Source organism: Cebidichthys violaceus, unplaced genomic scaffold (assembly GCF_023349555.1).
Source record: "Cebidichthys violaceus isolate CVI_PGR_0920_01 unplaced genomic scaffold, fCebVio1.0.p SCAF_12, whole genome shotgun sequence".
Lineage (NCBI taxonomy): Eukaryota > Metazoa > Chordata > Actinopteri > Perciformes > Stichaeidae > Cebidichthys > Cebidichthys violaceus.
The window spans coordinates 8,522,926-8,543,418 of record NW_027176285.1 but is presented as its reverse complement, the minus strand read 5'-3'; the positions used below and the strand labels follow the sequence as shown (position 1 = coordinate 8,543,418).

Genomic DNA, 20,493 nt, shown 5'->3' with positions numbered 1-20,493 from the left:
ACATTCAAATTGTGCCTACATGTTAATGCATCTACAATTTGAATAAAACAGTGTAACAGTTACGATAATATGACACGTTGGAGGGGACATTCTGTCTAAGGCTACAATAGACTGCTTTTAATTTTGCTGATAACTTTTACTTTTCATTTAAGTGAAAATATGTGTTTTGTACAATGTGGTATAACTACTTTTACTTAATGAGAATACTTCTTCAATCACTGCTCCTGTAGCTTCTCTCTCAATATCCCCACGTGATGCAGCTCTACTCCTGCACACCTGAGAGACTTGAGCCCTGCTGCAGAAGCATCTACTGCACAGAGCGGGTGCGCAGCTTTTCTACGGCGATCAGATGTACACGAGTCAAGTGAGACCAAAAACTTCCTTTGTTTTGGACTAATATATCAGACGGTCTTCTCCTTTAAATGTTTCCGCGAAACAGCAACGTGCTTACTTTGACGGATTTAGCATCACGACAGATGCCGCCTTCTCTTCCACACGATTGGCCGAGCCGTGGGAATATTCAAATGCAGCCTTGATTGATTGGCCCAGAGCCGGTTTCAACAGCGCAGGGGACTCATTTCCATTCCGACATCACTCGCTGTGGCACACACACACAGCTTGGTCGGCTGCCGAGATGAGATCCAGGCAGATACGCGAAAAAACATAATCGGCAAAATTATCTTCTATACGACTGTTGAATATGTCGAGGAAGTACATCAGCTTCATCAATGGATAGCCTGTATCTCCGGAGGTTTTTGCGAAATCAGTGGCGAGATTGCCTTTGCAGAGGAAATACGCCTTCCGAGCCGGAGAACGACCAATCAGCCGGGGCGAACCAAAGATAAACAAGCCTTATGATAAGACACAACTCTGTAAGACATCATGTTTCTTATTCCCATCCTTAATGTTTAGGGGCACTGTCTGTGTGGGCTCATGGAAGCTGTTTCTCAGTGCAGAAAAAAATGTTGTTTTGTTATTCTAGCTGGATTGATTTTTAACTGCTGTGTAACTTCATGACAATAACAGAGTAAGACAAATATTAAGGGTTGTAAAGATAAATCAATGTATGATGTCTGGATTCGCCCTGCATTGATTTTAAGTCTACAGTGCTAAAGTGGTGAAAGATGCCCAGTGCGCACAAATGGATAGGAGCGTCTCGCCCTTACTATATTTCAGTGTGCTGCTAATGGCTAATGTGTATTTATATGGGCCGACTCCAACTACGAGGTTTGTAATTTATATTCACGATATATACAATAGGCAAATGTGTCTAATGGATGTTAGACAATGTTCCCTTAATGTATTCAACAGTTAAACAAGGGAAATAGTATAGCCCGAAATTGGTTATTATACTATAAATTATCATTAACATGAACAAAAATCTGTAGTTTTTAAATGTTTTTTCTCTGGAAACTGTTCTGTCACGAGCCAACATAATTTCTAGTCTCATCCTTTTCATTCGCTGGGATCATGGCTTTGCGCGCAGTGAAAGGCGCTTTATATGTCAGCATCTCAGTGGATACGGGAAGTGCTTTGAAGTATATTATCGGTCATTCAGAGCTGCCTCTGAAGGTTTCCATTTCTATTGTCTAGAAGCCGGAGGTGGGATCATCGCACCTCACTGCACCGGTGGCAGCCGAGGTTGAAGGTTAGCCGCAGCAGAGAGGGGGCCTATAGATTATTGGCCAGGTGTGAAATTCTACCCCGCATGCTTTTTTTCCTGCTTGTAGCAGATCCTTTATTACCCAGAGAGATGGGATGTCACAGCTTCCCACCGGAGGCAGAAGAGGAAAGCCTGCATGCCCCTTCTTTTCTTCTGGCTGTTTTCTTACCAAAAGGGAAAAATACCTCACCCCCCACTTGATTTATTTTTATTGTGAGTCATGAGACTCTCAGGAATAGGCTTATCTTTCTGTCTTATGATTTCCTATAAACATATTCAAATAATGGCATTGTGGCTTTTGATTTACCACAGTGTCATAATATAATGTTTTAGTGCCACATCCCCCTTTCATCATAAAGCATATTGGTTAGGTGTATTCATTACAAAATCTGGCTTTACTTAGCCAGTCAATGTTTAGTGCTGCATGTTTTTCATGTCATGTAGACAGCACTGTTTTCTTCAATTATAGAGTGTAATACGTATCTAGTCTTAATGACATATTCATATTTTGGTTGTTTGTTTGCGATGTGCTTTCCCTGGGCCTGGAGTCGTTTGAGAGGCTTGTAAATTGCGTCGTGTTATGAGCAGTCGATGTGCAGGTATCCCATGGGGGTTTCCCTCTGATCTCGCATCACACCCCAGCAGTAATTCCAACTCCGTGAAGGGAAGGGATTTGTCATTTGGCTGCCTGCTTCCCTTTGGATTCTCAGGAGCGAAGCTGAGCTCTGATTTATTGTGAAGTTTCCCCAGGCTCGCTCAATCTCCATGCCTACCGAATTACTGAATGGAGGAAACGGCTCACCACGAGAATGACCTTTTCTTGGATGGCTATTACCCAGGCCAGTGCAAGGACGGATTAAGGTCATGTCTTTTTCTGCCATGTCACTAAGTGCTTCATATTTAAGGCTTGTTAAGTGTACAGTGGGTTTTCAGCTGCGGATTATAGTCTATGGCTAGGAGATGGGATGATAAGATATGATGCAAAATGACTTTGAAAATATATGGAACCAACCTCTCTGCCCGTTTTATAAGAATAATGTCAAAGGCTTGGTTGCTTAGCAGTTTGTCTCGTTCACCCTTTATAATCACCTTTTTTATCTGCTAAGAGATGTCATGTGTAATTACAGGCAGCCTGCCATCTTTTGAAATCTGTCTAATTGGTCTTTTCAGTCTAATAGGATGAAGGGGTTAAGGGTGGGAGGTTAAGGACTGGGCCTCCGAGGTCATTGGGGAGGGGACAGTACCGCAAGGGTTATTAGGAGCTCCGGTCATTTTTGTTTTGTCTACATGATGGCACTCGGTCATTACTTCAAATTAATGATTAAGATGGCCAAATTGCAATTGATGCATCATCATTTGCCCTAAACAGAAAGGCTTTGAGATGATGACATTTTTAGTTGGTCCAGAGATCAAAGAACTTTTTTTTTCTCCCTAAAGCATTTTGACGTTTCTGTGATGCATGGTAGAGCACTTATCATTAGGTTATCTCCCACATTACAGGCAGCAAATTCTCTACAGTTTCTAATGAGTTTCATGTTCGCTTTTTCAGATTTTAATGACTTGAAGGAATCAGTGACCCTTAAAAGCGTAACAGTAAAGTAAACAGCCACAGAACAGGGGATTTAGTCTATTGTGTAGTTATTAAACAGTCTTCTTCTATGGTTTTAACAACAGTTGATGAGAATAGGAGACTTAACAATGATTCAATACCTGAGTTGACCGACATTAAATTTAAATCTTTTTTGAAAAATAACTCATCTTTCCACAAAACCTTGAGCTCAGTTTTTTACCATCTGTTATCTTTGAAGTCAAGGTTTTCTAAAGATTGGACAGCATGGCTCTCTGACAGTGTGTCTCAGTGTGCATACTGGGATAAGGATAAGATAAGGCTCTGTTTACCCTCTAATGCTACCTTGGCATTGGCCAGACTTTACCCCATGCAGTGTGTTTCTTTTACCTTGGCACTGTCTGTGGGCAAGGGTGGCTATGGGTCAGTCCAAGGCTTTCTCCTCCTTACCAAGGCTGCTGACAAAGATAAGACTTAATTGTGCAGCTTGGCTAAATTAGTTCTCAGCATCTGTATACATAAAGCGTCATTGTTACTATTTTCGCAAACACAAATCCGTGTTCAAACACTGGAGTCTAACCTCTTGTCTCTTCCATTAATATGATGTTTTGTAACTAAACTATGCAATGTGTTTCTTCACCAGCCATTTCCTCTCAGTATTAAGAGCACTTTGCACAAATTAAAACCCGGGCACAGAAAAATGTTGCCCCAACAAAAAAGAATGCCAGATATTGAACAAATATTTTAATTGTCAGTTATTATATAATTTATATTTAATATTGATATATTACGGAAGTAATCATCCTACCAATACTGCTGTTAAACACTGACTCACAGAAATAGCCTTATATTAACTCCAAAGTAAATGATTAATTGTTAGTAAAAAACTGTAAACCTCCTAGACATGTCTTCCTGCTGGCAGTGGCTGCTGCCGCTGAAATTAATGGTGCAAGCTCTGATCCCAGGGCGTTGGATCATTTGTTTCAAACCATTTGTTGCCGCAGTGTAAGATGTTAAATTCCTCTGAAAAAACATTTGAAAGTGTTCCCAATGACGGTGATGTACATTTTATCACTGTTGGGTAGAAACATGGTCACAAGCTTTATGTGCCACTGTAGGGTTTCTTTGCATAGCTAAAAAGATATTCATATCTGCTGTGCTTTTTGATTTTCAAATAATGTCAAGCTAGATGCAATATAGAAGGAAAGTAAATAATGATGTACATGCCAAAGTAAGTAGTAACAAAATGCTGATTGATGTAGATGTCATACAGATTAAGAAAAGGCACCAACACTTGCTTAAGACCCATTAAAACCAGTGTATACTGCTTTTGACAATACATTTATAAGGAACTTTAATAATGACACAATTTCCTACAATGAGAAAGCTTCATAGGGAGGTGGCTGAACACACAGGAAACACGCAATTTAAATATAGAGAAAGATTATAACAGTGTGGCATAGAAGTTAACATTGACAGACCACATTGGATATTGCATATGTTGACAAGTTTGGTTTACATGCATTAGCCTTTGCCCAATTGTGTGTGTTTGTGTGTGTGTGTGTGTGTGTGTGTGTGTGTGTGTGTGTGTGTGTGTGTGTGTGTGTGTGTGTATGTTACAGTAGTGAGTAAATATGTGTAAGATAGTTTAGAGACTGTTAAAACTTGTGAGTGGAAGTTAGTCTGTTGTTTGCCTGTTTGTTTAGCGTTTACAGACTTAAATGTCCTCAGCTTGTGATGGCTACATAAAATGTAACATGGGAGAAACTGTAATTGTTTTCCCCCCAGACAGCCTGCCATTAAGGCAGAATGATTTACACCCAACTGAATGCTCTGGACATCTGTTTGAATATTGCCCAGCGATTGTATTTACATAAATTTTGTGCGTGTGCATGAATTGTATAGGAAAGGCTTTTTAACACTGTTGTAATATCTTATAGCTAATCTCAATGGAAATGAGGCTCATTGTTATCAGCCGCAGGCCTCGAGTGTTCTTGCAGCGTGGGGCAGAGTGGCTCCGGGTTGTTTGGTTATCCTGCATGTGGACCTTTGTGTCCTTTCTTTTCTGTTTCTCCACAGAAGGGGAAGAGAGAAATCTGGGTCTCTCTTATGCGCTGCTCTGATACCAATTATGCAAACTATTATAGAATTTAACCAGGCCAGCTCTTATCGGCTAATCCAGAAGTAATAGATTCTATTAAAAATGTATGAGGGGTTTGGGGGGATCAGTATGTGTGTGCGTAGGGGTATATAGAGATGAATCCAGCAGCTGCTGCAGCACTGCTGTCTAATTCTGTCTGTATGTCAAACTACTTGTCTGTCTCCATTACCTAGACAGGCTCCTGCAGAGCCTACCTTAAAGACAATATAAAATCCATACGTAATATACAATTAATTATACACTAAGTGGATTGTTAGTCATGGTCCATGTCATGTTCATTCAAAGAGAAGCTCTGCTTTTTCTCCTCTGTAATGACCAATCGCTCTTTGTTAATCATTTATTTCCTCCTAAATTGGGCTTCTTTTTTCCTTCCTTTGTGCTCTTTCCTCTTTGCGCTTCTGCAGTTTCTGAGTGGAAGGAAGGGAAAACATTAGCATAGCACTCACATGCTAATCCACCCAGAGAGTGAAAAGGGTGCTTGTCTTAGACCTTTTTCATTATCATCTAATTATTAACTGAGGATTCTGAGAACTGCTAACAGGCGCTGAGATGGTTTTAGGGAGGGGTGTGTGTGAATGTTGCAGGACGAGGGTGTGTGCAGAGCCAGTGTGTGTCTTTTTTCTGTGCATTTCATGTTTGTTTAGAGGGAGGCTCTCTTTGCAATTTGCTTCTTTCTTTTGCCCTGACCCTTGATGCTGCGCAAACTCATAAAGATTCCAGAAGGTCAGACAGATGCTTTTGTCTGAGTCCCTGTATAATTTAAGGATTTTTCCTGCTTTGATGGATATTCTTGTGCTGCTGCTTTGTACAGCCAAACAGGTAAAAAGCAAGGCACGACACATTTTAGATTTTTTTTTTTTTTAAACATAGTAGTGTATTTTCTGGGTAATCATGCAGAGCCAGCTTTATTATCTCAAGCAATATGATCCACATACTGTAGCCTAGATCGTCTGTAGTCTAACTTCTTCCCATTACAGCATAAATTTAACAATGCTAGTTGATGTCAATACTATCTTAACTAGCTAACTAGTATAAAGTGGTCAGTATAATATATAATGATTAGCTGAAGGATCCTGTTTTTGTTGAACAGATGTCATTCAAATTCAGTTAACATTTAAGGCATCTGTTAATTGGGAGGGGGGGGGGGGCATTGTGAATGCTGACAATGACAAGGGAAGAGGTTTGAAAATTACTTTTATCTGCCAAGACATCCATGGGGGACAGTTAGGTGGACTGCAAAGCACAGGGTCTTTATCTCCCTGGCAGGCCCTCAGTGGACCACATCATGCTGCTTATCAACTGCATGGATGTCGCCTGGAAGTGGATGATTAGACGCCCCTTAGCTTAAATTTTGTGGGTTTTTTCTTGTCCTTGAGTATGTGAGCCTGTAAGTAAGACTTGGAAAGTACCAAAAAGGCTTTGGAGGAAATGTGAGAAGTAAGACAACTGGTTTATAACCTCTACCATAATGTCTTGCACAAAGGCAGGTTAGACACTGATTGGAGAGCTAATTAAAGAAAAAGGAAGGGAGTACCACTGACCATTATGTTAAGGACAAAGATACTCAACCTCATTTGTTGAGTTCTATGCTGCATACCGCCATTTTTAAGATCGCTGACTTTTGCAGTTGCCGTGTCCCTAATTACTGTATTATTGCAGCCTCCCTATTGTGAGATATTCTGATATGATATTGTAAGAAAGAGCAATATATATAACTTTTTTGTTGAGCAGAACACCATATGATGGGCAGGAGAAATGATATTGCTTGTTAACTTAGTTCAGATAGTATCATGCATTCTGGGATAACTTTGATGTCACATCTCTCTTCAACTTTTTTTGGGTAATTCTACTCAAAGAGTTGGAAGGCAATTTTAATCTGAAGTTTTCTCAAAATCCCCTTAAATTTAAAATTTAGATATCAGGATGAAAGAAACCATCATTACTTGCACTTTATGCATCATTTCTAGCTCCTTTTTCTGCTTTCAGTGAAAGTTTTTTTCTTTAAGTCACTGCTGGCTTCTCTTTGAATTATAATGCCCTCCTTGATGTATTTTATTCCAGCGGCAAATTATGGAAGTAATGGAAGGTATTCCAGTTCACGTCTCATTTTCTGCTAGTGAAGGGATTTCCCAGGAGAAACCTTTTCTCCCTTGTGTTCCTCTTGCATTTTCGGCACCTCCCCCTTGACAAATGTGTGGTAATGGAAGGGTTGTTGTGAAATTGCCATTATTTTCTAAATGGAATCTGACCATGCTGAGGCTTTTAGCTCTTCAGATGTGTGTGCTCAGATGAGACAGGTTGCACTGAGCAGTTTGAAGTGGGCTTGTCACTAAGGGACAGATGTTGCACGGAGGAGGGGAGCGGGTAGCCGAAGGGGAAGAGTGAGGGAATCTTTTTTTTTGTTGTTAGCACCTGAGTAAAATGAAAGCCACTCTGTCTCTTCTTCCTTCTGAGGCGAAGGTAATCATGTTTCTGCAGCTCGTCACTGAACACTGTGTTCTGTGGTTGACTCGCTTTAGCTGCCCTCTGGACCCTGAGGGAGAAATGAAAGCAAAAATCCAAAAGAACCTTAAGAGCGAACAAGAAAAAGAGGTGATGTGATAGTATTATGCTGCTGGCTTATATTAGCCTGGTTGGGTACTCCTGCATTGTAATGAAAATACTGTGTTTCTTTCCATCTGTATTTTTGGACTTATTAATATTAAGAACCTATAAGTCTGCGATTTTGTGTTGCATGGTTGTCTATCTGACAGGTACCTGATTCATATACAGTAAGAAGTATTTTATGTTTGCCCCAGGGGTTTTAGTTTTGCAGTGCTAGCATTCAGACTTGATGACTCTGTCAGATAATCAAAGAGAATGTCAAATGCGATCATCACTGAAATATTCCCATAATGCCTGGCTTTATCTCCAGAATGATTGCTTCAATCAGCACATCTCTGTGGTGAGGCGCCTTCACTTTCAGACACAGCCACTCATTTCCTCTGACAATACTTAACTCTGTAAACAGCACAGCCTATCTTAGGGAGTGAGCTGCTTTTGGCTCTCTCTGCTGATCAATACGACCATAAATTTATCGAAGAATAAACCCAGGTCTCAGGGCTAGTTATAAATTGAAACACACAGCCCGAGGCATCAGTAGGCCCTGTGAATGATCTGTGTGATTGCAGCCGACAGAACAAGGTTGATAACAGGAAAGAGCCATCATAACAACTAAGAAGAAGGAGGAGATGGAGTCGTCATTAAGTGACATGACGTTCTTGAATGCACAATCTCAGCAGTTCAGAGATGGGCTCCTTAATTTTGATTTGGTAAAAGTACCCAAGTGTTTGCAGAGTTTCACATATGAAAGCTACTGAGGTAACTTGGAAAATATATTATTATTATTATATTTTTTAATATTATAAGAGGAGAGCCTCCTGTGAGAATTAAGTGTTCTCTACCAGCGAGCTTGCAGTTTTCTTCCGACATCAAACTAATGTTTGATGCAATGCGTTGTATGAATGTATTACGTATAATACAGTTGTCATATACTTTCTTTTCAGTGATCCTGGACACTATGGGGCCTAACAATGCAATCACAAAAACTTCTAAAGTCAAAAGACACAAGAAAAAAACTGGTGTGGGACCAATTAATCTAACGTTAACGTTTTTGGAGCAATGCTAGCTGCGTCGCTCTATGGATGTCAATCTCAGGTCCACCTGTTCGATCCTTGCTGAAATATCTCAACAATTGGATTGATTGCCATGAAATGTGGCTTTCATGGTCCCCAGAGGATGAATAAGTCATATCCCTTGTTGTTCTTCTGACTTTACCTCTAGTGCCACCACAAAGTTGACATTCCTGTTTTTTCAATGGCTTGCCATGAAATTCTGGTACTGACATTTCTACCAAAAGTTTAATGTGTCGTTTATGACCTAACACCCACATTCATAACAACATTCCTATCAGCCTTAGCAGTACTGTGTTCTAATGTGCTAATTAGCTAATGGTGAATGATCAGAATGTTAGCATTGCCACTGTGTTAGCATTTAGCTCAAAGCACCGCTGACCTAGCATGGCTGTAGACTTTTAATCCTGTTTAATCACCATTATGTTTGGTGTTAAGTGTATTGGCTATCGAGTTAAAACCTGTTTTCCTTCATTCTAGCAGGTTTACCCAGGCTGTTTGCAGCCCTAGATAACTATCATGCTGGCCTGTATCCAGAGACGGCAGAATCTCTCGTTGCAGAATCTGGCCTGCATACCCAAAAGCCTTGATGTACCACCACCGCCGTTACTGCTGTCAGTACCACCACTGCAGCCGTGCACCCACAAAGGTGAGTTTGTACCACACATGCAAAGGCATTTTGCCAGAGAGGAGAGCAAGTACTACACAGATACCACAGATACACAATTCATCTATGCTTACTAACATAAAACATATTGGTAACTGGTATGATCCCGGTCATGTTCCTGACTTTTTAATCAATCATTTTCAGCTGGACCTTGTGGCTTCCTGATGAACATGAAGCTCATGCATGGCTTTAGCGGTGTGCTAAGATTTCAGCTGCCCTGAAGCTTCTCGAATTTAAAATAATGGGCAACCTCCTGATGATGATGATGATGCCTGTTAATTGGGATAATCAGAGTTCTTTTGCAGTGCTTGTGCATGCAGGTCAAAGTGGACTCTAAAATCACAAAGTTATTCAACTCACATATAGGGTGACTAATGATGTTCACATTTTGTGCAGAAAGTGCTCGGTGTCTGTGTCATTTGACCTTCATTGTGACTGATTATACTGCAGTCACTGAAAGGTTGAGTGGGTGTCTCAACCTAACTTGGACTGACATTTGTGATTAGATTTCATTCACTTAATTGATTGAATGTGACTTGTTTGCAGATGTAGTTAGTTCTCTGATACTGCCTTCTTTATGTAGGTTACTTTACATCCATATGATTTGTGCAGTGGTCCAAATTGTCCTTTTCCTGGACGGTCTAGATTCACATAATGAGATCAGAGTACCACAAATGTTATTCTGCTGTGGTTTCCTCTTTTTTCAATTGCTTTAAAATTTTGCTGATGCCTATATACTTTGATGCAGGCTCTGTTCTGAAGCTATTTTGAAGATCTATAACTACATACATTTGAATGGTTCTGCTGGGTGTGTAACGCAGCCTTGTGAATGTATTTGAAATGAAACATCTTGAATTAATTGATCCTTTAGAAAGCAAGAGCATGCAAATATTGACCAGTAACATGTCTCAGACAGAATCAGCATAATGTGACTATTAATGATAGCTAAGCCCATATGCACACGTCACTTTGTCTGCAGAGCAGGGCAGTGGTCAGGGTTATCTTTTATGACTGATTATGTTTCCAGTAAATGTTTTGTTCATTTGCATGAGCCTGTGTATTGTCATCCAGGATATCTTTGTTCAGAGATCTAATCTTCTTTATAATGTATATTTGGGAAGCAAAGTATAGAAGGCACATAATTTTCAGATGACCCTGTAATGATCATATTTCAGTGACACTGAATACAGCATACACATTATTCTAGATAATTAGACCTATTCCCAGGTGGAATCATGCTTTGGGTTTTTATTTAGGTCACCAGAGTCCATATACTTAATGGTGGAGTCAGCGATCAAGGAGAAAGATTGTCGATATTTGAACTCAACATCCAAACAAAAGCCCCCCCCCCCCCCCCCCCCCCCCCCCCCCCCCCTCCAGTTTTACCGTCCCTCTCGCTCCCACTGCCTTTCTCTTTAAACATCCACGGCCTTCTTTCCCCTGTCCTGGCTGGAATAGTTGTGTGTGGCTTTGTCCTAACCACTTGTTTATTTCACATGTGCAGAGCCAGGGCTGTGTACGAACAATGGATATTTCTTATGCGCACACACAGAACTGACGACAGATATTTGCTGAATTCGTCAAAAGTGTATAGAATTAGAATCGCTGACAGTACCTTTTTTTTAAAAGAACCATGAACGTTTTCTTTATCAAACTGGCGGCACAAGACTGACAGCAGAGTCCGGGAGATGTATGCATCAAACACAATCCTGAGATGAGGCCCAATGTAGTTCATTTTGAAAAAAGCATGAATAGTGTTTCACATTATTACTTACTTACTTATTTATACTAGCCAAACAATATGCATCTAACTGTTCTCATATTTGAAATGGTGAAAATCTCCATCTCTTTATCTCCCATCTTTCTCCTCAGGTGAAATGCCTCTTTGCCTTTTTTTGCTAATAAATATTAATTGGGAATCAATGGAGCACTTGTCTGCTAAACGCTGCAACAGAAGGGCCTAGTTTGCCTCAGGCAGAACCAAGGGGTGCGTTTCTCATCCTGTTTACCTGCAGGGCCTTTCCACCTCCTTTTTGAGTTTTATGTACTGCGACTGTGTGTAGTGCAGTACCCTCCAGCTCTAGCCTGACATTTCAAGCACAACCACAGGGAATAGACCGCTGATGGGAGCTCAGCCTGTGTGGCCCCGGCTTCTTCATTAAATGAGTCGCAGTTGGATTGAGTTAAATAGGGACGGTCTTTAGTCACTGCTGCGCTCTTGAAAGCCGTTTCCATTTTTAGCTATCAATAAATGGAAGGCACAGGACATGAAAGCTCTCAGCCCCACCAACCCATGTGAAAGATTTCTGAGAAACGAGCTTTAGGAATTATGTGATGAAAGTCAATGCGAGCTGCTCTCTTCTCCGCTATCTCAGCTTGAAAGCAGGGGCTGGTAATGCTTTTTCCCACGCTGCTGGCCTGCGCTTGGGTCGGCTCTGAGAGGGTAAAGTTTGCCCAAGCTGGGCCAAGCGGCACAGAAACAAATGAGGAGTGACACTGGTGCAAAGGAGTATTCGCCAGAGCCTCATCGAGGACACATAACTAAGTGTTCAACCCTGAGGTTACTCTGTGCCGTGAGCACCCTTCATGTATCACTGACATGGAAAGAGGGGAGGCTTGTGAAAATGGGGAGAATGAGTGTTTTTTGTGTGTGTTTACGGTAGACGTGAATGTGAATAGAGAGGTTAGTGTGAGTGAGATTTAAGAGTGTATGTTGTCAGCATGTCCTGTGTCTACTTTCTCAATCTAATGGTCCTTTGGGCTGCTAGGCTGAGTAAACCACATGGAGGCATTAACTGGCAACCTTCTTTTAACCCCAAGGGAGATAAATATGAATGCATCTTATATTAGTCTGTTGACATAAAAAAAAAAGCTGCTGATACTGCATCTTTGCAGTTATAACACTTATTAAATGCGTATAATCAATACTTTTGATGTCAGCATGGAGTCAAATGACTGTGTTATAGCTGCCGAAGAATCTAACCCAGAATCTGAGAGTGCAGTTTTCCATTGTGGTACACGCAACAGAATTTTCGCTCTGTGAATGGATGTTTCTCATTGAAATTCTCTTTGGGAGTACTTCACATCTCACCTTGCATTTCTAAATGCACAGTCTTGTACCTTCTACTGTTTCAGTACATTGAACATTCAAGTCATAGAAGTGCTTCGGCTATGAATAACTTAAAATGATCTATGGCCAAAATATCGGTTTCTTCAGCTTTAGACTTTATCGACTGAACGTTTGTAATGTGGATGGAGGATGGAAATTGACTAAAACAATCCATCACAATAACAGGAACAATCTCCAATATAATTTGCATATAATTATATAAATTATGCAAATTGTTAGCAACATTTTTTAATCTGTGGCCTGAATTGAGAGGGAGAACATAGCAGCTGCTAGTTTTGATGTCATTGCTTTGTCTAATCAGCAGATAGTCAATTGCTGTAGCTCGTCTCAAAGAGATGAATGAAGTCAGGGCCAATTAATTACATGGTCCTAATGACTGGGCTTACTGGCCCAACTGGGTGCATAGAGGAGGTTGCCATGGTAATAGAGACATAGGTTTTTAGTGCGTTGGGAATGTGCTGTGCTCAGTCCCTGGTTATTAAGGTAGGCCAGAGTATTTTAAATATCAGGATTATTGGTGTGGTAAACAAGTATTCACGCCTGCTGAGAAGCACTGTTCTGTAATTAACTGCCAGTTCTCAGAGCCATGCTCCTGCTGAGGATTAGACGCTCGTAAACATGTTATCTCACTAAAGTGTTTCACGATAAGTCTCCAGCATAACATGAAAGACCTGTGGGATTTTTGCCTGGCAGTTCAGCCGATACGTATAGATATTAACGGGGAATAATTTATACATTTTGTTTTTGTTTTATCTCGCGTGGGAATCATATGTAGTGGTCATTCTAATGGCGTTCTTATATTAGCCTGGGGCTTGTTTTGCCCATAAATTAGCGATTAACTGAAACTGCTCCGAAACAATGAGGTCTCCTCTCTAATCTGGGGGGAAATGGCTTCAAGTGTGACCACGGGAAAAAGATTAGTCAGTTTAAAGTGGCAGAAAGCGCCGAGTGGGATTGTGTGGGGGTGGAATCAGGGTTATGAAAGACCATTTGGTAAGTACCCAATGTTTTATCCCTCCAGAATATTCCCATGCTAATATTTTTATAATCTTTTCTTTAAGTCACAAATGCACATGCACACAAACACACATAATACATTAGGCCTGGTGATTGAGAGTTTATAATTGGCCCCCCACCCCCAACTGTGCACGTCCCCTGCATGGAAAGAGGAAATCAGGATTAGGTGCTTCCTATGAAAGTGTGCCAGCTTCACCCAGCGTGCTGCCACAACAGTTGAGCAGCATGTTTAATGTAATGTGCGGAGCCCCTTCCGACCGAGAAAACATTTAAGCCTGACTGGTGGGACCATTAAATCTATCCATCTAGGGTTGTAGAGGCATCACACATCAGTGTCATTATGCAGATTGTTGAGGAAAAAGAAAAATACATACAAGCCTTTTCAATCCTACATAACCTACTTCAATCAAAACGCAAGTGGGGGAAAAATGTTAAAGGTCAAAGAATTTGAATTTGTAAGCACTGCATGATGCTCTCAGGCAAGGCTGTTTTGCGAAAAGTGGCTGTTGTTATTTTCTGTGCTGTTTTCCTCTGCCTCTGCGCCTGTGCTCTCTGTCAGGGCTGAGGAGTGAAACAGCGTGCAGTCTGCAGGTTCAGGGTGATTAAGTGCTTAAGGTCAGACTGCTAATTATCTCCCCGCCGTTCCTCACCTGACAACACATAGCTGCCATTTCCTCGTTGTCATGCGAACAGCCTCATATTTGTTTTCTTTTTCACTCTTTATTTTACACCACTGCATTGTGTTGCGACTAAAGTGCCTCTTAGTAAAGAATGACAGGAAACCATTTCACAAAGAAATGTATAGTTGGCCAATTATTCTAAAGGACGGACGGCTGTTTTTGTTAACACACGAAAGAGGACCGGTTTCGAGTCATTTTCAGTTTGCCTTCTGGCTTATGTGCTTATGATTGTGTGCTAAAAATGCACTCATGCAAACCTACTTTAACATCAGCAGAAATAGTCTCACCTCCTAAAGGCAACATGATTAAAGGAAACAGCCCATGTTGGGATTGTAACTCAGACATTTTCATCTGCGAGGTGAAAATATTTACTAATTTATTGGCTCATGTTTTTGTGCCGCAGAACCAAATGCCTGGGATTTAAAGGAGCCAAATAGCTGTCTGAATGTAATTATTGCAGACTAATAATAAGTAAGAAGCCTGCGGTTCTGGCTTCATTTGTACATTTTTACTTGTTTGTTTGCTTGTTTTCAGGATAATAGGCAAAAGGAGCTGGGAGCGACTGTTGCATGTGTGTTATAATTCCCTCCCTTTGAGGCTGCAAATAACCTTTTCGGACACCTGCAGAAAAACCATAGAAGCGATACTTAAATGCCCGTTGTTAATTATCACTTTCACTTTGCATGTCCCCTCATGTTTAGAGTTTGGGTGAGACAGCAGCCTCTACACAGTAGGCTCTTGGCTTCTTGGCACTTTCAGAGGGAAACTTCAGCTCTCAGTTTGCCAGATTGTAATTAACGAACCACACATGTTTGACTTGGGTGTGTTTTGCAGGAAGCCCCAGTAAATGGAGAGCGAATATTGTGAAGAATGACTCCAAGATGTACTTTTATTTCTGCTAACACATGCTTTAGGGAAGCAACTACCGGCTGGTAAACATGCTGTGCTCAGTTGAAAGCCATTTAGAGCCACTGATTGCTTTTAAAGTCCTCAAAATTGAAACAATTACCTGCGGTTGTAATTTAGAGCACGCTGCTGGTCATGGTGTTTCTGATCTCCATTTTAACGTCACGATGCTTGCTACAGTCAGGATCAACTGAAATGATCCCCCTTTTTTTATGCTTGTGTCACAGTAGTGGTCCTCAGATGATGGATACGTGAATGCAGAGAGAGGGGAAGGCCTATTTGCTAATTAGGTTTCCATGGTGCCACATGAAGGCAGCCGCAGTTGGAAGTGCAGCTGTGTTGTGTCTCCCAGGCTCTGACAGGGCTGTAATCTCTGGACTAACAATATCAGACACCCTGTGAAGATGTGTTAGCATTCAAAGTGTTTGAAGTGTTTATGCAACAGCAAGCCAATCGCAGCATGCAGAGGTTTGATGCCGACATTTTACTGAACAAGAAAATGCTTGTTTTGCTACATTATCTTATCTTTGGTGATTGAGCGATATTATCCCGGGCAGAAAATAGACAAGATTTGTTGCAGTGGTGTCAATGCTGGTGTGTTTCGGATTCAGGATATTTTTAAATGTGTCATCTGTTCTCATCATCTAAGCTCCTTTCAGGTGGATATGAACCTCTTTTGCATATCATTTATTGTAATGAATATTCAGCTTTTAGTCAAAGGCTTGAAATCCTTATTGCAGCTGTTTTTTCTCCATTACCTCTTTCTCTCACAGTTTGAACACCTCTCCAACATGCCAGATGTTATGGTTTTCTACAGCAGCACTACACTGTGATACATAATAAGCAGTGTTTTGCTTTGTTGTATTTCTCTGTAGAATTCATACATGCTCCTGGCACCATGGTGCCGTTCCTTCGGCTCCGCTGGGAGATTGCTGGATGGATTGAACACTCCACCTTACCTCTTTCCTCCATTTTAAACACCCAATTTCTTTCTTTCATGAGATGGATCTTGTAGATTGAATCATTTTCACAGTCGGGAGGCTCACTGTAGGCCTGAAATGAAATGAACTCCCAAATCAATTTCAAATGGGAACAACAAGTGAGCTCGCCCCTGCATAGCTGGAATTGGTTTTGTTATTGAAAATGAAATGAAGTGTTTTGTTTTTATTTTTCGCCCTTTTATTGCAGATTACAGCCTTGTTCTTTTGCCTGCTATGATTTCCATCGATCTAGGTTAATTTCAGCGCCTTTTCTTTTTATGTCAGTAATTCCATAAAAGTGTCACTCTGAAAGGTGGCGGTAATTTCTACCAGGTGATTTATTGTTTTTAAATGGAGCGCCTTTTCCACCTTTCCTTTGTCGCTAGGAGTTAAGCAGCCATGAAATTGCCAGAATAATAGTGTTTAAATCCAATCTCAGTTTGTCCCGTCAGCTTTCCCGCGCACAATTCAATCAGCTGTGCTCTTGGTGATTGCTCTTTTCCATCTGCATCAACTTTTCCTTCACAGTTTAGGCTCCGAGCTTTTACAGTAAAATCGGTTCAGGTTCATAAAAGCATAAAGTAGAACAAAATATCACAGGCAGGAAGTGAACTAGCGATGCTCACATATTTACAAAGTTACTGAAAACAACCAAAACCGCTGTGTGGAAGGATTTTAGCATTTTGGCAAACTGCTGAAATAATAACCTTAGAAATTATGAACTATCCTTATGATTATGTGTGTTCCAATCTTAAAAAGAAAAGCTAAAAAAAACCGAGTCTAAAACACCCTTTGATTTTTTTTTTGCAGTTACTACAATCAGCTTCCGCTTGGCTCCTCCTGCTGTGGTTAAACGGCTGAATGTCATCAAATAAAACTCATTGGAGCCATTTCAGTGAAATTAGGTCCTCCCCCCTCTCCTGTTGCCAATTCCTGTCCTTTGATTTCCCAGGGTAAACTAATTTTGGGTTGAACTAAGTCTGAATACATTTAAGTAAGCACTCATCAAACAGTGCTGGAGGTGTTTCCTTCCTTAAAACGAGTTCATGCGGCAAGTTGATGTCTGCCATTATTCTCTAAAACAGGTTTTCGATTCAAAGGAAGAAGCAACGAAGAACACAAGATTTCTCTGGGCTGCTTTTAGACTAATGTGTTGTTTCTGTCTGCTTTCTTCTCAGGCGAGCCGGCCTCCATGATTTCCCGGTACCCTTCTCCTGCAGAGTTGGATGCTTTCGCCCAGAGGACCGCCAACAGCCCACTGTCCATCAAAATCTTTCCGTCTGATGTCCGGGTGCCGCAACATAAACAGCTTAACAAAACAGTCAACGGGTTAGACACCACAGGCCAACACTGTAGCCCCTATTCACACCCGTACTCAGGAGGCTACCAGGGATTATTGGGAGTCATCAAAGCCTCTGTGGTAGTCAAAGGTGTGGTGAAAAACTCGGAGGGCAGGAGGACTAAACATGCAAACACTCAGACCTCCGTGGTGCCGTATAATAATCCTCTGAATAACGGATACGCAGTCAGACACGGGCATACGGCGTATCATATAAGCTCATGTAAGCCCCATGATGTTCCCATTGAGACACTTTGTTCTATCACAGGGGTAGCCTCCAGAGATCAGAGCCTGGCCCCCCAGTCTGAGCTGGCAGAGGTTCAAAGCCTGATGAGGCAGATGAGCAGAGTTCCCCACAGCCAGGCCCTGCAGCTGGGGGGAGAGGCTCGAGCCAGCCCCTCTCTGCAGGCTGTGGCTGCAGTGGCACATTCAGACTCAGACTTTGCCCTCGGAGTGCCGCCCCAGAGCAGTCTCGCTTTTACGGGGGCAGTGCTACCGACCCAGAGCGCAGACGTTGCCAAAGCTGGGTACTTGGAGAAAGGAGACTACACAATGTGGCAGCATAAACATCAAATTCAGCTGCAGCAGCAGCAACCCTATCAGCAGGGAGCAGTGAGGATGTACAGCGTGGGTAACAACGCTCAGAGGCACAGAGCCGTAGAGGCCGGGGTTGGCCAGACTCCTGAAACCTGCCTCCCTTTGCCGTGTTCCTCACAGCTGTCGTATAGGCCTCATCAGGAGCAAGTCAGCGGCTCCTCTCTGAACTGTGCCGCCATGCAGGGGGAGTTCTCCGTCAGCCAATACTACGCTCCTCTCTGGGACAGTGTGGTGGCTACCCCCAACAGCGACTGTTATACTTCTCAGGTGCTGGAAACGGGTACATGTGCAGCCAGGCTTAGAGACCTCGGACTCTCCCATCCCCATCTCCATCCGAGCCGCCGTCAACACTTCCCCCCACAGAGACACCAGCTCCACCCTCCTCTTCCTCCTCCTCATAGCCAGGCCTATAGCACAGACCAAAACCTCTGTTGTGGGCTGCCTAGTTCCAGCATGTGCCACGCTGCAGCACTTAGCAGCAGCCTGCAGTCTCTGGAGTGCCTCATCAGTGAGATCCACCCTCCCTGCATCAAAGAGCGCATGCTGGGCCGTGGGTACGAAGCCATGGGGATGCCTCAGCTACTGGAGCACCACCAGCAAAGCCACATCCAGCTCCCCGTCTACAGATAAGGCGCGGTGTGCTGCTGCACAGCGGGGCGCAGAAGTGACAAACCTTTTATAGATAATAGAAGTGTGTCAGTTTAGACATCTATGAAAATGAGACATGCTTTTTTTTAGTTTGTGCATGTACTTTATTTTGTAGAAGGCTTTGTGTTTTGAGCTTGAAAAGGTGACCGATAATCATGACTTAAGATACAGGTTCATCTTATGGACTTGTTTTATTTTTATATCTTAAATGACCATTCGATATGCCTGCTGTTCCTCATATAACGCTGATGCTGAGCACCTAATCAGAATTTCCCATTACATTTTAACATGAACTGTATATTTTGCAGGTGATTCCTCTGGAAGCCTAAACAAAAAAGTAAACTTACCTGAACTGAAATAATCATTGGTACCCTTCTGAAACATTTCTTTGAAGAAGGGTCGTTGGTAAAAGTTTTTTTGTGAATATGTTGTATATTTTTTACATAAAATGGCGTCATTTTTTAACATTCCTTAATTATTAACTGAACTTTTGGTTGTCTGCTGCTTCGTTGCGTTTTTTATTTTGTCCACCTTTCAGTGACTCCTGAGTTAACAGACTAACGCAGTAACTCAGCTTCTGCAATACGATGCAAATTTCCTGTGAGGAATATTTTCATCATTTGCATACAAATGTGAATACATTTTTATTTTTTTGTTAAGCAGCCATAGAGAAAGTTATGTAATCTAACATCTTGATTGATTTAAATTAGTCTTGCTCAGCACAATGTATTAGGACTGTTGCATATCCAAATCAACACTGTGGCAATTCAGGCCAAGCAAGATGTGCCCTTTGGTTGTGTTTTTGTTGACCTTTTTTTTATTTTAAAAGGTCGCTTGGACATTTATCTTGAATGAAATAATCTCTGGAAGGTTGTGACACTGTTACATAATGCCTGGGTATATACGAGTGCCATGTTGGAGAGCAGGCCACCTTAATCATTTACATTATCTTTGTTGTAGGGCTATATTATCTCTGATGGTGTGAGACGTATGACTGAGTAGTTTTCTGTGTGTCTGCACTGGTTATGTGATACTATTTATTTATGTCAGCCTAATGAGTTATATGGCAAACTGTCTCTATAATTATAAAGTGCAATTATTATATATGAACAGGTGAGTGCTCTCCGTGAAGTACGTTGTTGAAATAACTACATTTTGCATTGTATGACCCTAATCCCTCAACCCCTTTTTTTTTGCCTCTTCTTAATAAGGATTGTCAAGTAAATGAAATTTTCTAAACCCAGCACATAGTTTGTGTTATTACGTATCATCTGCCAGACGTGCAGCTGAGAAGCCGCTTTTATTATATTCATGAATGTTCTAGTTGTGGAAAGATGAGACATTTTTCTGGTGTTATTGCAAAGGGATTTAAAGCTTAACCACCTGGCAAGTCTCTTTTTCAGCCATAGATCTCATATTATAAAGATCTCTCTTTTCACTGGAGGATCTCATGTTTATAATGTGATG

General features: G+C 41.5%; 1 protein-coding gene across 2 annotated transcripts; it reads left to right on the top strand.

Moving 5' to 3' along the window:
- The first annotated feature begins 598 nt into the window (after nt 1-598).
- LOC137869066 (protein FAM222A-like) lies at nt 599-20,263 on the top strand. Of its 2 annotated transcripts, none has more exons than XM_068706179.1 (3): nt 599-872; nt 9,546-9,711; nt 17,621-20,263. In XM_068706179.1, exons 2-3 carry the CDS (start codon nt 9,582-9,584, stop codon nt 19,006-19,008), a joined length of 1,518 nt encoding a protein of 505 aa, XP_068562280.1. In that variant the 5' UTR covers nt 599-872; nt 9,546-9,581; the 3' UTR covers nt 19,009-20,263. The 2 variants fall into 2 exon arrangements, with proteins under 2 accessions (XP_068562280.1, XP_068562279.1); XM_068706178.1 differs by having other exon boundaries at nt 9,543-9,711.
- Nucleotides 20,264-20,493: the final 230 nt, after the last annotated feature.

Excerpts from the sequence above, each read along its gene's own strand:
- LOC137869066 (XM_068706179.1), top strand. The coding sequence starts at position 9,582 with ATGCTGGCCTGTATCCAGAGACGGCAGAATCTCTCGTTGCAGAATCTG. Across the intron at positions 9,712-17,620 it reads GCAGCCGTGCACCCACAAAG|GCGAGCCGGCCTCCATGATT; the intron begins GTGAGTTTGTAC and ends CTTTCTTCTCAG.